The 16,874-nt window shown below is 32.8% G+C and overlaps 1 protein-coding gene across 2 annotated transcripts in view; it reads right to left on the bottom strand.

The window, feature by feature from the left end:
* LOC107613021 (primary amine oxidase) overlaps positions 12,215-16,874 on the bottom strand; it is an 11,082-nt gene continuing 6,422 nt past the window's right edge. For both annotated transcript variants that reach the window (XM_016314842.2, XM_021109705.1), the window contains 2 exons: positions 15,137-15,684; positions 12,215-12,648 (listed from right to left, as the gene is read on the bottom strand). In XM_016314842.2, coding sequence (XP_016170328.1) covers positions 12,438-12,648; positions 15,137-15,684 — 759 coding nt within the window. In that variant the 3' untranslated portion in view covers positions 12,215-12,437. The remainder of the gene's footprint in view (positions 12,649-15,136; positions 15,685-16,874) is intronic.

Here is a 16,874-nt window from a genome sequence, read left to right as displayed (position 1 = left end):
TATATCGTCTTAAGATAGAAATAGAAATGAATAGTACGCACCTAATGAGCCAAGGGGATACTTATATGTGATTGATGTTAAATATGTTTACTCTACTTCAACTTTAAAATAATTCTTCTTTTGTTTTTTTATCTTACTGGATCTTTGTTATCTGAAGATACTACTTTTTTTTATCGGATCACACACTATTTTTTTTTTTTCAAGTTCCTCTTAAAAATTTCTTTTAGAATCCCCCTCTCCTGATTATGGGTCTTCAAATTTATAGGATAAGAGATGTTTGACATGATTATACTTTTCTAAAATTATTTTCTTCACTCATTCCTTTAGTGGTAGTATTGTTAGAATTTTTATTCTAATTGTGGTCCAATTGTTAATATAGAAATTAGTTTGGGTGATGTGGTAATTATTCATTAATTATATTGGTAATAGATATGTTTTTTGATAGAAAAAATACGACTGTTCATCATAAATTTTATAAAATTTGGGTCCCTAATTCTGATCACATAACAACAAAAACACACCTTAATTTCATCTTGCTCTGTAATTCAAGAATTGAAAGTTTCAAATTAAATCAAAGAATTTATTAATAATAACTGAATGTATGTAAATGACTGATTTTATAAAATATCTAACAGGTATTTGATAAATCATTCTAAAACTTTTTCACTAGCTACTAGAATATGTTTTGTGCTACCATTGTTGCTTTACTCCTTATCATCATCATCATCACATTTTGATTTACTGAACTGTTTCTTCTTTTTTTTTCAATCAAATTGGTATAAGATTTTATTGGAAGAACCGGAAAGCTGTCAAGCCGACCTCTTCGCACTTAATCGGCCATAACTTGAGCTACAGAGGTCCAAATGATGCGGTTCCAGTTGGGTTGGAAAGCTAACATCCGGGGCTTCGAAACGATATAAGATTTGCTATGGTTGAACTGCTCATGATGACGCGTACGCGCACAGTACGCACACGCGCCGTTGCTGCCACCTGGTTCACTTAAAGCAAAACGTGGCCAGCGAATTCTGAAGCCTTGTGGGCCCAATCCAACTCATTTCTAATGCTATTTAAGCTAAGGATTGAAAGGGAATCAACATACTTTACTTACTTTTGACCATTAGTTTAGTTTAGCTTAGTTTTGTAGTGAGAGTTAGTTTCTAGAGAGAAAAGCTCTCACTTCTCTCTAGAATTAGGATTAGGTTTAGTTCTTAGATCTAGGTTTTAATTCATGCTTTCATCTCCTTCTATCTCTCAATTCTTTGTTGCTACATTCATCTTCTTCTATTATTTTATTGTAATTTCCTTTATGTTGTTCTTATATTTTGTTGTAGATCTAGTATTGTTCCTTCTACTTTCTTTCAATTCAATAAGAGGTAATTCATAACAATTGTTCTTCTTTGCTTTTCTATTGTTGATCTCTTGCCTTTGTAGTTGTAGATTCCTTTAATTCTTGCAATTAATAATATTTACTTCTATTGCACTCTATGTGTTTGTTGAAATGTCTCTTTTAGTTTTAGTGTAGATTTTGTTCCTCTTGGCCTAGGTAGAGTAAATTGAATAAATAGAAATAAAGTTATATAACTTGATTAAACACTAAAGATAAATAGATAAATTTAGGTATCAACACATATTTATAGCAGTGAAAAAGAAAAAAACTAAAAGAAAAAACTAGATAAATTGGATAACAATGTGAGACTAACTAATATATAAATCATAAACTAAAATATTTTTCAATTAACAAACCTCTAAATAATATCAAGGTTAGCTCTTAACACATTTAGGGGTATTGAGTACCTTCACTCATAAGGTACCAGAGATTATTAGAGAAAAACTTTGCATTCATAAATTAAAGTTGATGTGTATAACTTTAGTACTATGCTTTGTGAACTCACAACTGTTCTACTTTCCTTCCAACTTTCAAGGAATGACTCCCTATCCAAGCTAACTTGATTGAAAGATTTTATGATCCAACCAAAGAAAATATTTTTCTAAATGAGGTTCCTCTAGTAAAAATATCTCATTAGTATTTGTGCAGTAAGGTATCTCAGTCGTAAACTTATATTTTTTGTCACTTAAAATTAGTCACATGAATATAATGTTTTAATATCCTACTCTAGTACCAAGCTATAAAGGCCATGGATTATGACCAATTGCCACTGCATTCACTTATGCATCCCATTTAGATTTAGCTAATATATTTCTTTTGCTTTTTACAATATTACAAGAAATTTCAACAACTAAAAAGAAAAACCTTAACAATTGTCCAATAGAACCAAAGTGTCAAGATATTACATTATAGTTAGAAGAAACCATATTTGTTGAAAAGGATGGTGGGTTAAAGGTAGAAGAAGTAGTGCAAAAGTGTTACTAAACCATATTACCAAATTTAACTGAATCTGTATTGGAGAAGTGAAAAAATGGAAAGTTGTATTAATCTAGAAAAGGAGTTACAATATATATATACACACACATACACACGTGAGCTAACTATGAGTTAACAAGAGAAGAAAAAATAACTAACTAGCACTTAAGTATTATCACTAACTAATTGATGATTTTATAAATAGATGGTCTAATATCTCCCTTCATGATGGATCATATATGTCAATATGCCCATCTTTGCCATAAGGAACTGACAAATCAACATTTCATAATATTTATTTGCTTTAAATGAGTAGAATTTGTCGATTTCTCTCACATTTATTTATTAAAATTGCATGCTTTTATGATTTCTTTTTAATTGTACTTAAGTGACTAAAGCATGCTTTTTGAAGCCTTTAATTGATTAATTTATATTACTTTTGACTCCATTCGATACCTTAATATATGTGTTTAAATGTTTTAGAATTTATAGGATAAGAATGGCTTAGAAAAGTAAAGAAGAATGCATGAAAAAGCAAGGAATCATGAAGATTTAAAGTTTTGAAGTTTTAGTAGCGCGTACGTAAGAAATTGCCGCGTACGCATGATTTGAATTTTGGTAATCTCACGTACGCGGGCCCTGTCATGTACACGGAACACCAAAAATGTGCCTCGTTAAAGGAGCACATGAGTGGTAATTTCTGGAGCTCTTTAGGCCATTTCCAAGACCAAGCTGAGTCTAATTGACTGGAGAATGGAAGGAGATGGACACACACACTCATACTTAGAAAATCTTTTAGTTTTTGTTCTAAGTTTTTAGTTTTTTTCTAGAGAAAAAAATTTCTCCTTATCTCTAGGTTTTCTTAGGATTATCAATACTTTGCTACTGAATTGTGATTTGGATCTTGTTTAATTTTAGTTTTGTAGTCATTGCACTCTCAATTACTTAGTTTACTTGTTAGTTACTCATTTTTGTTACCTATGACTATACTTTGATACTATTGTGAATATTGAATTTCTTTAATTGGATTTGAGTTTTATGTTCCTTCCATGTCTGTTATAGCCTTTGATAGTAATTATATGTAGTTGATAGTTTTAAATTTCATTTATTTTGCAACTTACCCATGTCTTTATTTAGTGCGCACCTAGTGTTTGATGAAATATTTTCTTTGATTATGGAGTAATTTTTCACACTATTGGCCTAGGTTAAATAAATTGGGTGATCTTGAGTCATTGTGTCTGATTGGATCGATAATCTAGGGTCTCTGTTAGTTAAATTGATACCCATTGACACTAGTCTTTTACTAAGTCAATTAGTAGTTAGATTAGGACTTATGGATTAATGTTGACTATGTCTATTTGACTTGCCTCAAGTATAGAGATAGACTTAATAGGATTGATTCCTCATCATTGTTATTACATGATTGCTAGACAAGGATGGTGATCCCTTTTTCTCACATTTTAGCCAAGAGCCTTTTACACTTATACTAAAACCCAAAAACCTTCTTTGATCATTTTCTGTTTTAGGTATTTTTAGTTAATTTAATTAGTTTTTTTAGAATATATTTTAATTCGTGTCGTGCCTTGTTAACTCCATAATTGCTTAGTTGAGAATTCCATCATCCTTACTTTAGTTTCTTGCAGCTTAAGTTTCTCACATAATTATCTTTTTTAGTTTAATTTCTTGTTTATGCTTATCAACCCCGATTATCCCAACCAACTTTGATTCACACAATTCCACATTCTAGGGAGGACGACGCGAGAGTAATACTCTCGACTATTTTAATTTGAATTGGGTTGAACTTGTGACAACCAAACTAAACTTTGATAGTACTAGTTACCGGTTTAGAACTATACTTGCGATGAGCTTGAGTTTTGATTTATTGGAAATTCTAAAATGGTCATTAGAGACGCGTCAGGAACCAAAATTCAAGAGGAGGCAGAGCTTTGTTAGGATGTCAACTAATTAGTGCATGTTGGGAATGTACACAAGTTTGATAGAACCAGCTTCAACTTTCTCCCTAACGAAGTGATAGTCCATTTTGACATGTTTCATTTTCTCATGCAGCGCAGAGTTTGTTGCCATGTGAACGGCTGAGATGTTATTGCAAAATAACATGGCTAAATCCACATGAATATTCAAAAACTTGAGTAGTCCTATCAACCAAATAATCTCACAAGAGCTCTGTACTCTACTTCGGTTGTGCTTCTTACCACTACTTGCTTGTTGCTCTTTCAGGATACCAAGGCATCTCCTAAAAAAGCACAGTAATCCGTGGTTGACTGTTGTGTGTCTAAGCATTCGCCCTAGTCTGCATATGCATAGATAGAGATGTTGAACTTGTTTGCTATTGGAAATAGCACACCTTATCCAGGGGCTTCTTTGATGTATCTTAACACTTGATGGAATGCTTGAAGGTGGGGAACACACGGGTCAGACATGTACTGCACAAGCTTCGTGACTGCAAATCTGATGTATGGCCGTGAAATTGTAAAGTACATAAGTATGCCGATAAGTCTTCGGTATAGGGTTAGGTCAGGTAGAGGCTCGCCCTCTGAAGCCTTTATCTTCAAATTTTCATCCATTTGTGAAGTGGCACGCTTGCACTCTAAGAAATTTGTGTCTTCAAGAAGGGATAGAGCAGACTTCTGCTGTGAAAGATATATCTCTTTTTCGGATCTTGCTAGTTCCAATCCAACAAAAAATTTGAGATCTCCTAAGACTTTTAACTTGAAGAAAGCAAGGTTCCGAAAATCGAACCGGTCATTGAACCATTTTAGTCACTGGTTCACTAGTCCAACTATAGTTCAATCGAAAAACTGTTTTAGAGTAAAATAATAAATAAATTATAAATAAGCACCTTAAAACATAATTATAGTCTAATCTAATCTTAAAATATTTTTTCAAATTTAAAATACTACATAAAATATCATCAACCAAAGTCATAAGATCTTATCAAAGTACAAATATAAAAATTAAATAATATAAAAAAATATCTAAATATTGAGAAGCAACATATTTTCAAGCTAGATCTCTTTTTTCCCGTAAATTAGAAGAAGCTTATGAATGACTATCATTAGAACTAGGAGATTAATATTAGCAACATCATTCAAAATAGGAGGATTAGCAGGCAAATTATTATCCACAGATAATTTATTATCAGCAATTATTTCTTGATCAATACTATTATCTATAACTGAAATCAATAAATAATCAACACAGTCAAAAATAGCAGCAGTACAGCAGAATCAAAAATCAAATAATCATTCAACAAAATAATAATCCATAACTGAAAATCAATAAATTATCAATATAGTCAAAAACAACAACAGCACAGTAGAGCCAAAAATAAAATAATCATTCAACAAAAAGTCAAAAATACAACACAATAGCATAGCAAAGCCAGAGCTTATCAATAATTTCAACAAAAACACAAAACTCCTATAATCATTCAATGATTTCACTTTTAGAACAGAAAGTAAATAGAAAAATGAATTATTCTGAGCACTGCCACTGACCTTCGAAAGGGGCTGAGCGCGACGGAGAGAGCAGGACAAGAGACGACGGCGACGAGATGAAGGCGACAAGTCGATGACGAGCAGAACGAAGATGATAGAGGATGGACGCTGAGCGAGAAAGAAGAAAGCGAACATAGAGCTGAGGATAGGACAAAAAGAGAAGCCTTGGACAACCACAAACGACAACAGTCATTCACTCCATTTGGCGGTGGTGGAAGCAAGCTAGGGTTTTTAGTTCACATTTTCTCTCTTTGAGTTGAGGAAGGAAGGAAACGAAGTTAGGATTTAGGAACGAAGGAGGGGTTAGGGGGAGAGCAACACGTTCTTTTTTTTAAAAAATTTAATCAAAACAACGTCGTTCCAGGAAAACCGACCAGTTTTTGGTCCGGTTCAACCAGTCGATTTTCGGCCGATTTAGCAGTTTGTGTCCGATTCTGTCACGAGCGATTTTGAGCATAGAACCAAATCATTGGCTTCGCTGGTTCCCAATCAAACCAATTCGACCAGCCGGTCCGGTCCGATTTTTAAAATCATGGAAGAAAGTCTCCAATGTCTTTTTCACCTCTTGTATCATGTTGATGTTTGGTCTGGTCACAATGATGTCATTAGCATAGATGAGAAAAAAAAAAGTCGAATTGTTACCACAAGCAAATGATAAAAGAGATTGATCATTCTTGCATTATGTAAATCCATGTGCGGTGAGTGTGGAAAAAAATCTTAGAACCATTGGCGCGATGCTTGTTGAAGGCCATAAAGGGATTTTGTTAGCTTGCAAACTAATCCTTGTTTTCGTTTCAGGTGGTCAAGATGGAGTTTCATATATACTTCCTTAAATAATTCCTCACTAAGAAAAGCATTATTGATGTCCAACTGAAACAAACTTTAATTTTTTGCTACAACTAAGTTGAGAAGTACCCTCATAGTAGATATCTTTGCTACATTATTAAAGATATCTTTGAAATCAACCCCCTACTTGTCGTGTATATCCTTTTGCAATGAGGTGAGCCTTGTATCTATCAGGCTGCCATCAGCCTTTAGCTTGACTTTGTAGACCCACTTACATCCGACCTGGTTAATTTGCGGAAGAACGTGAAAATAGATCTGCCATCGAAAAATTGAAGTCCAGCGAATTAGAGAAGGAAGGATTCTTGGCAATGAAATGAAGGATCAATGGATCTTTGAGTCTAGAAGATCTAAAACTTCTTATCTTGAGCTCGTTGATTGGAGCTTCTTACTTTTAGCAAGAACAAGAATTGTAAGCTAAGCAAGTTCTAATCAAACTTTATTTTGTGAACTTGAGTGAAAAGAAAAAAAAAGGAGAAAAAGATGAGAGGAAGAAGAAGAAGAACATTATAAAAGCTTCAGGAAGAAGAAGGTTTAGATTAGAATATCTTCTGATATCGTATTGGAGAAGTGAGGAAAGAAAAAATTGTATTAATCTAGAAAAGGAGTTACACTATATATATGAATACACCTGAGCTAATTATAAACTAACAAGAGAAGAAAAATTACTAACTAGCACCTAATTGTTATCACTAAGTAATTAATCATTCTATAAATAGATAGTCTAATAATATGTCAAAGATTATATTCATACTTCAACACAAATCAAAGAATTATTGAACTAGTAGATTTTAAATTTTTATTTTTTTTATTACCTTTGATGGGCTACTATGAAAGTGAAATATCTTTTTTTTTTCTAATTGTACCTTTGATAAATATTCTAAATTTGTCATTGATATTACAAATTTAATAAAATACTTTAATTTGCTAAATTAATTTTAATATGTTATATCATGTACAAAAATAAAAATTGTTGGCAAAAATTAATACACAAAAAGTATTAGCAAACATAATTTCAAAAAATAAAAAAATCTTATCTGTCATGTAATATCAATTTAATGAGCATAATTAAGAACAATCTTAATTAAGGTTCTAAGTTCTAACTGCAATAAGCAATAGTAAATAAAAGTTAATAATATGATAATTCTAGAATTAGTTTTTGTGGCTATATAAATTAAGACCGTTAAAATGGATTATATCTATTGGATCAGTTTTTTTTTTTGTTGCTTTTCATGGTATCTCCCAATCCGATAGGTTAAGGAGAAATTCGTCGTGGATCTGAGCTCTATTTAAGGGTCTGCCGCTGGCCAATGGGTTGCTACATGTACAAAGCGAGATTCGAACCCCAAAACTTGCTTAAGTAGACGAGTGAGCTGACCACTCGACTAACCAAAATTGGTTGTTTTAAATTTTTTATATAAAGAAATAGTAACTCCGACATTTGTTTAAGCGGATGAGTAACCACTCGACTAACCCCATTATCCGACTCAAAGACTCAACCCACCCACTAAAAAAATCTCTGTTTTGTTTAAGTTTTTTTTTGCCCAAAGTTGGTATTTTTTTTTTCCAAAAGATAAATTTTTTTTATCCTAAAACTAGATTTTTATCCATTTTTTTAAAAAATAAAAATAATAAACGATCCAACTGGTATAACTAATTGAACTGGTCATAAATGGTCCAAGTTTAAAAATTGAGACACGTGAACAAAAAGAATATAGGGACAATTTGTATAACCCACATGCTTAGACAAATCGTGCTTATATGGATTGGGTTGCCCGTTTGATGGCCATAAAATAAATTTATCTAAAATAATGGACACTAAAATTTATAGGTTTTTTGCAAAATTAAATTATTAATTTTATCCACAGAAATTTCAAACGCTGATAAATTTATTTAAATAAATTAAATAAAAATTTTATTTATTGAAATAAATAATTTTAAAAATTATTACAAAAATACGTAGGATTACTTATTTCGTTTACATTGTAAAACAGTGCGCGTGATATGTGTATATCTTGTTTATAGTGTAAACAAGACACTTGCAAGCTTATCTCGTTTACACTATAAACAAGATAAGATTGGATTACGCATTTATATAGATATCGTCTACAGCCTTGATCTGAGTCCCATTTCAAACTTTTCCACCACTTTCTCCTCTCTTCTATCCCTTTCTGACCATATTATTGAGTAAGATGAAGATGATGCACAAAGATGCATGTGATCTAGACATCAATAGGCTGAACACGACATGGCACTATGCCGGGACAGCCGACTTTGTGGTTAGTTTTATTATCTTGACGTTTCTGTTATCCCATATATGTATAGCTATAGTTAGGATACTTGCCAAGAACTAGAAATTAATTTATATCGTTAGCAACAGGTCACTGATAGGGTAAAATTTTAGGAATTTGATTATCATTTTTCTGTAATTAAGTTGTTAACTACATAATTATTAATTTAGATATAAATGGTGGGGTAGATATTTTCCAACCGTTGAAGTTAGTTTATTAGTTACACGTTTCTTAATTTATTAATTTAGTTATTAACTATCCAAGTTTGATAGTTATATTATTAAGTTAAAGTTTGATAATTAGATTATTAATTAAATTATTGAATATTTTTATTTTAAGTAACATATTGAGGAAATGTCTATTAATTAAGTACATATTAATGTAAAAGCTTTTATCGACATAAATTCAGTTAGTACATACGTGTAAATTTTTGTTAAACAAATGTATACAATAGTTAAGTCAGTTTGATATGTTGATGGACCTATACACATTTTTAATAATTGTGATAATTTATTTTTTGTCAGAGGCCTCGCTTACTTTTGCTCCGACGAGTGAGTCACACACTTCCACCACCCGACACCATCATCCCGTATCTGAGAGAGGCTGGGTTCGACGACACGGTGCCTCTCAGGGACTTCGTCTTCGACAACTCCCTTAGCACGACATTCGTGGAGCGATGGCGTCCGGAGACCCATCACATTCTACCTGCCATGGGGTGAGGCCACTATCACCCTGCAGAACGTGGCGTACCATCTTGAGCTACGCGCGCACGGAGAGCCAGTGGGGGGTGCTTCCGTGACTTCTACGGGTGGCACCACATGGAGACATGGGAGTTGGTAGAGCGACTGCTCGGTGCAATGCCTCCGGTGGTTGCACAGTAGGAGGCATAGAAAAAAGAGTCATTCTCACTGAAGCTAACATGACTGTGGGACCGTATCTGCCATATGCTTCAGACAGATGATCCAAAGACACTCCGACAGTATGCCAGGTGTTACATCTTGTTACTGATCGGTGGTTACCTGATGACGGACAAGTCAAATAACCTGGTCCATCTCCGGTGGCTGCCACTGCTTGCAGACTTTGTCAGGTGTCGTGAGTTGTCTTGGGGATCGGCGGTGCTTGCATGGACATACTATTCGCTGTGCTCTGCAGCACACCAAGGCACGACAGACATCTCCAGCTGCACTCCGCTATTGATGTCTTGGATATACCAGAGATTTCCCAAGTGGTGTCCACCTGACTAACAAGTTTTCATGTATCCCATGGCAGCAAGGTAACTATTGTTTATATCTTGCTTGTGTTTTGAATTTATAACTTATTATGACATTCCGTAAATTGAACTCGTGTTATTCTTATAACTGGCGACAGGTTGATAGGGTTGACGCAGTAAAGCAGGGACCAGCACGAGACGAGGGTCCTCTGACGGCATCTATCGCTAGACCAGTTATGGATGCTTGTAGCAGCTTTGGCACCTTATTGTATGACTCTTCTCAGTCCCCATATATTTGTGCAATTGTCTTTTGCTTCGCCATCCAGACCTTTCTATAAGAGGGTTTGAAGTGATAACTTTGCCGAACTATACCTTGCAGAATAGGGATGCTGACAGATGGGTTGGACTATATCAACGGCAGGATGATTTTGCAGATGTGGCTGCTGTCCAACTGTCGATGGTCTTAGGACATGGTGGGTACTAAACACGTATGCGCTCCACTAACCCTTTGGACCTTCCTAACGAAATAAAACATTCATGGTTGGAAACTACACTAGATATAGCAATCATAAATGAGTAAATACGCCATAATTAAACTTTAAATCACCAGTATCTGAGGTTCTGTCGGAGGGCTACACGGAGACTCTAGGGACATCCAGTTGCAGCTTGGCGGCAATACACATAGTACTTTAATCGGTACTCAGCACTTCTACAAATGCTGTAGTTCTTTACACCCTATATTACTGCATCTCTACTTTTGAATTTGTGGACGACCCGAAACTCTACCCCACCATCTAGGTTGTAATCCTCTTCCCCGGTGTTGGAAACGGAGATTTCTCATACATGGCGTCTAGATCCAACTTATGATAGTGACTTGATACATCTGATAGCGCCGGAATCGGGTGGGGGTGGCAAAACATAGCGCATCGCTGCCTCGATCGGCGTCTCCGGTACAAACTCCTCCTCATCATCATATTCAGATGAATCACTATTGTTTCTATCCGCAACGTACTCTTCATCAAAGTCTTCATCACCCACGTCCATGTCTTCCACTGGACTGGCAACATGAATCGGTGGTGGTGCAAGAAGTGGGTCATCTTGCACAAAAGTCAAGTGGACAGAACCACCGCCACCAATATCACCAACCTCCGCAGAAAGATCCATCACTTGTTCTGCCATGATACTCCCATGGATGTCAAATATGAGTCGCACATGCTCGTCAGCCTGGAGCTGAAACAGGCGAAACAGAAAAACTCTGTTACTCAACGGTGTTAGCAACCTATACCCCACCCTTCTGATATCTTTTCTCCCTAAACCACCAAGGTTGCTCAATATCAGACTCCTCAACTCGAACAACGAACTTACGCGCCAAGTACGCAATAGTAACGGATTCTCTCACTCAAATATCACCCCATTCTTGGTAATAATGGTGGTGGGTTTAGAGAGAGAAAGAGAAAGAATGGTTATGATGGTGATGATGGTGACAACAATGGTAGTTGGGGATGAGAGTGGAGTAGATGAAAATTTTGGGGGTGATGGAGTTAAGGATTGGGATGGTGGTGGTATGGAGTAAAATTAGAATTGAGGGTTATATTAAATTAGAGGATAATTTGAAAATTTTGAATAATTTTTTAAAGGTTTGAGTAGTTTTGTCAAAAAAAATTCATCTTTTATGGATATAAAGTCAATTTTATTTTTTTTCAGGAATAAATTTGTCAATATTCTAAACTTTTGTGGGTAAAAATAATAGTTTACTGTTTTTTGCAATCATTAAGCGAGTCTTTATGCATGAATGTTATAATTGTCCCAAAAATATTTTAATGACATATAACGATTAGTGTGTAATTGCCGGTAAAAATTTTAATGGCAATTTTTATTGTAACTCAAGAAAAAATAAATTGTCACTAGAAATTAATTTTTTTATTATAGTGTAGATTATATTAAACCAAATAAGTCTTTTAATTAGTGTTACTTTGAAACGAAAATCTAGCAATACATAATTAAGACTTCATTGCACCACATAATTTTCACTTGAACAATTTTCCAAGATAAACAAGCAGCTTAAATTTCTGTTTAAGATTTAATTTCTTACAAGATACGAGAAGGTTTATTCACTTATTAATTGCCATATTTACAGCTAAATTTACACACAATTCAGCGCACAATAAAATCTTGAACATTAATGTGAGCTAAAAATGAAGTAATGAGTCATCTCAAGATGAATCATGAGCCTTGCAAACAGGTAAATCATCCTTGAAATTCGGGGGCAACTTTAAAATCGGATTTCTCTCAAAGAAATTGACAGGCTTGAGGTCGAAACTTGATGACACAGTAGGCATGATGGGGTAGTCTTCTTGACATGGTATGTGATGGAACCCAAGTGTGTACCACAGCACAATATCCTTATTCTCAATTGGACGATCCCTGTTTTTAACAAATTTAAAATTTCAACAACATCCTAATCAAACTAATTATCATAATTGATACAGAAATGAAGTATTCTACAGATTTCATAAACTGAACCTTAATTTGTGGGGACTAGGAGACAGATTTAAAGTCATAATTGGGCTTTAAATTAGGTAATTACTCTGCTGCGGGGTAAGATTGTACAGAGTTACATAGAGTAAGAATGAAAGAAGTATATGATATATATTGTGAATTTCACTAGATAAAATTTTTTAAATAAGAGTTACAGCTTTTTTTTATATCTCTGTACATTTTTACTCTGTATCAGAGTCATCACCTTAAATTATTAGAAATTAGTAACATTCAGATCATGACAAATGAATATGAAGCTTTACAAATTATAGCATAATTTCACTTCCTAAAATATGCATTGAGTTTTGCTAGGTTACCAACTTAATAGGACCACGGCTGTAATTTCCCCTAAACTTCGTTCCCTCAGCTTTTCTAAACTATGAATTCTCTGTTGTCCGTGAATGTTTTGAAAGTAATTTAAATATGGGTTAATGTTCAAATTCGTCCTTGAAAGATTACGCGATTTTCATTTTCGTTTTCGAATGATTTTTTTAATCAAATTAGTCCTTGAAAGATAAATTGTTAGTCAAATTAGTCCTTCCGTCAATTGGATGATGACGTGTCACGTTAAGTGCCACGTGGCATGATGACGTGACACACCACGTGGCAAGTCAGTAACACGTGGCACGCCACGTGACAGGTCAGTGGCATGTCACTTAACATATAAAAAAGTTTTTTATTGATCAAAATAGTCCTTGAAAGTTTGCATAGGTATAATATTTTCTATTTCATTTTATCTCATTGATTTGTGAAATTAAAAGAAAAATTATATAATTTATCTCAAACATATGAAACACAAAAAAATTTATTATGATGTTTGCACGTATTACGCTTAAGAAGCAATTCGTTTATAATAATAATAATAATAATAATTAACAAACAAATTTTCAATATTTTGTAAAGTTTGGAATTGAAGCAAAATTTGTGGATCTTCTTGAATTTTGATTCTAAGTATCACTACCATTACATCCTATATATAAGTAATATCGTAATAAAAAAAAAAGATGTAGTAGAAAAAAAATAGTGGTATAAATTTGTTTAAGTTAACATACATAAATTTTGACTTTGAGCATATAACTTTGTTTAGGTTAATAAATAAATACATTTCAATTTTGAGTATATATATATATATATATATATATATATATATATATATATATATATATTCCAGCAAAATGTAGTAATGTAAGAAAAATGTTTTAGAATAGAAAAGAATAAGAGAGATTTTGAGAAGAATTAAAGGAGAGAGATAATTTTATGAAGAAAAAATAAAAAAAATTATATAAGGACTAGTTTGACTAATTTTTAAAATTTGAGGGATGAAAATGACTTACGTCTAAACTTTTAAGGACTATTTTGACTAATAAAAAACTTTTTTATATGTCAAGTGATACGTGGCATGCCACGTGTCACTGACCTGTCACGTGACGTGCCACATGGCACTTAACGTGACACGTCATCATCCAATTGACAGAATGACTAATTTGACTAACAGTTTATCTTTCAGGGACTAATTTGATTAAAAAAATCATTCAGAAACAAAAATGAAAATCGCGTAATCTTTTAGGGACGAATTTGAATATTAACCCAATTTAACTATAAGTCAAATAAAATACATTAAGCGAGTTAGTACTTTGTCCAACTTTAGTTTGTGTTGAGTACGAGCAATTGTTTTCTTATTTTAACTACAATGATAGCATCCTCTACCAAGCCACAAACTATTATAGTAGTTTACGTAAATTGTGTCTCTCTTCTCTCTATATGGATAAAAATTTAATGTTCCTATATTGTATTTTTTCCCTATACCTTGCTATGATGTGACCCAATTTCAATTACAGCACAATGTAGTGATACACTAAGTAGATATTAATATTTACAATCTGAAAAATCTTGGGACTAATAGCTTTTAGCAATTTTGATCAATATTTGACTAATACAAATACTAAAATGTCTTCAACAAATAAATTTTATTGATTTATGTTTATAAATTGATGATAAATGTGGGTGTAAACCGTGTTAACTCTTATGTGTAAACTCTAATGAATATAAGTACAAACTATGTGTTTCATTTGTGCAAATTCTTGTAAATGTGGGTAAAAATTATTGTTGATTAAATACTAGTCTAAAATAATAATATATCAAATATTAGTATAAAATAATAATATTTACTGATCATATAATATTGCTGATTTAAAATAGGATAAAGCGTATTTTTTGTATCTAATGTAAGTTGGATAATTTTTACACAAATTAAAAATATTAGAAATAAAATTAAATAAAATTAAACATAAAAAGTATATTTTTTTTTTAATGACAAATATTAAAGAGAAAAAAAACACACGTTTTACGGAACAAAAGGTATTGAATGACTGACCTGTTGGACCACACTTGAAGAGTATCATCACCTTGGCTCTGGTAAACAAATAAGCCACCGGCCCATTGCTCACTCTTGTTGTAAGGAGTGATCCATATTTGGTTATTTGTAAATGCAGCCCTCTTCTGTGGTGGGTCTTCAGGGTCCAAAAGACTAGCCGCTGTGCCACTTGGAACCAATTTGTACCCAACAGGGTTTCCAACCCTTGTCTTCTTTGATGGGTTTATCATGTGAAATTCTGATGGGTCATACAGCTTAAGCTTTATTTGTGCATCCTTCTCTGTCTTTGCAACATTTTTCACTGCCTTTAGGTAGCTTTTTCTAGGTGATTCTCCTGGCAATGTCTTTTGCTTCTTGATATTTACTTTCATGAAGGAATTGTCGCTTCCATCTACGTCCAAATCAAGGTAGTAAGTGATATAATGGTCATGGATTACGCCAATTATGTTTTCGCTCAAAAGGGTGCCATAGAGGTATTCTTGGCTCGGAACTTGGTTCATATGATCGTAGGTTGTTCCTTTCACCATCAAAATACCACTTAGTCCAACCTGTGAAATTAAATAACCCCATGTAAATAACAAAAATTATTGATGAAAATGACAGTTAGACTCAACATACATGTAGGTGAGTTAGTCAGTGCTCTTGTCATGAATCTTGATCATAGTTAGATCTTCCAATAAAATAAATTAGTTTGGAAAAAATACTTGAAACATCCTTATCATTTTGGTTTGCATCTTTCTCAGTTAGATATTGACATAAATTAAAACTAATGACGAAAATGATAGTTACTTAGACGCATGTAATGATGTAAGTCATCCGTCATACCGTCAATGGCCTTTATCATAATTATATTTATAAATTAAAATTCATTTCAATAAATTAGTTTTTGAATAAAATACTTCCATTGGCATAATTTTTTTATATTCACCTAAAAAAATATACTTCAATTATTGTTACTATCGTTATTGTTATCACTCTAATATATTCTTTTTTAATTTGTCCTGTGTAAAATATAAATCAATCATAATTTCAACAGAAATTATGGGAAGTCAATGAAATATTTGTACAATACGCACAATGGAGATTTAGGGAGTATTAGAAATATAATCATTAGTGTTACCTTTTTCTATTAGCATAACCGGATGAGTGGTAGGTATTAGAATTCTAGATTCGAAAGGTCAAGAGTTCGATCTTTATTATCCCTAGTAACCAAATGGTTATTCTGAATATTATGGGTGATGTTCATTTTGTAACTCATATAACCGATTGTATATATTGTACAAATAAACCATTGCCTCCTAGCAGGACTCTAATTTCACTATGTCTATACCTTTTATAATAATACTTATTTGATAATTGATATTATTAGTATTTTCTTAATTAAATATGTATTTTTTATTTTGTTAAATAAAAAATATTTTTTTGTGCTTTCCAATAAAAAATAATTTAAATACACAATTAATTAATAAAAATTATATTTTTATACAAGTATCGTGAGTGTTTAGTATATGAACAATGTTTTCAATCAAAATTATGAATAAACTAGTTTTTAATATCAAGTTACCAACTCAACCACTTAACACACGGGACAAAGAGTAACAAAGTCACAATCACAAAGCAGATTTTTTACAACGATATAGAAGAGTTTTACGAGTTTCACAAAAATATTTGTTAAAATTTAAATAAAAACGGTAAAGTATTTTTTTTAAGATAAGAAGGATATTTGAAAAAATAACAT

This window comes from Arachis ipaensis, chromosome B08 (genome assembly GCF_000816755.2).
Source record: "Arachis ipaensis cultivar K30076 chromosome B08, Araip1.1, whole genome shotgun sequence".
Taxonomy (NCBI): domain Eukaryota; kingdom Viridiplantae; phylum Streptophyta; class Magnoliopsida; order Fabales; family Fabaceae; genus Arachis; species Arachis ipaensis.
This window is presented reverse-complemented; position numbering and strand designations above follow the sequence as displayed.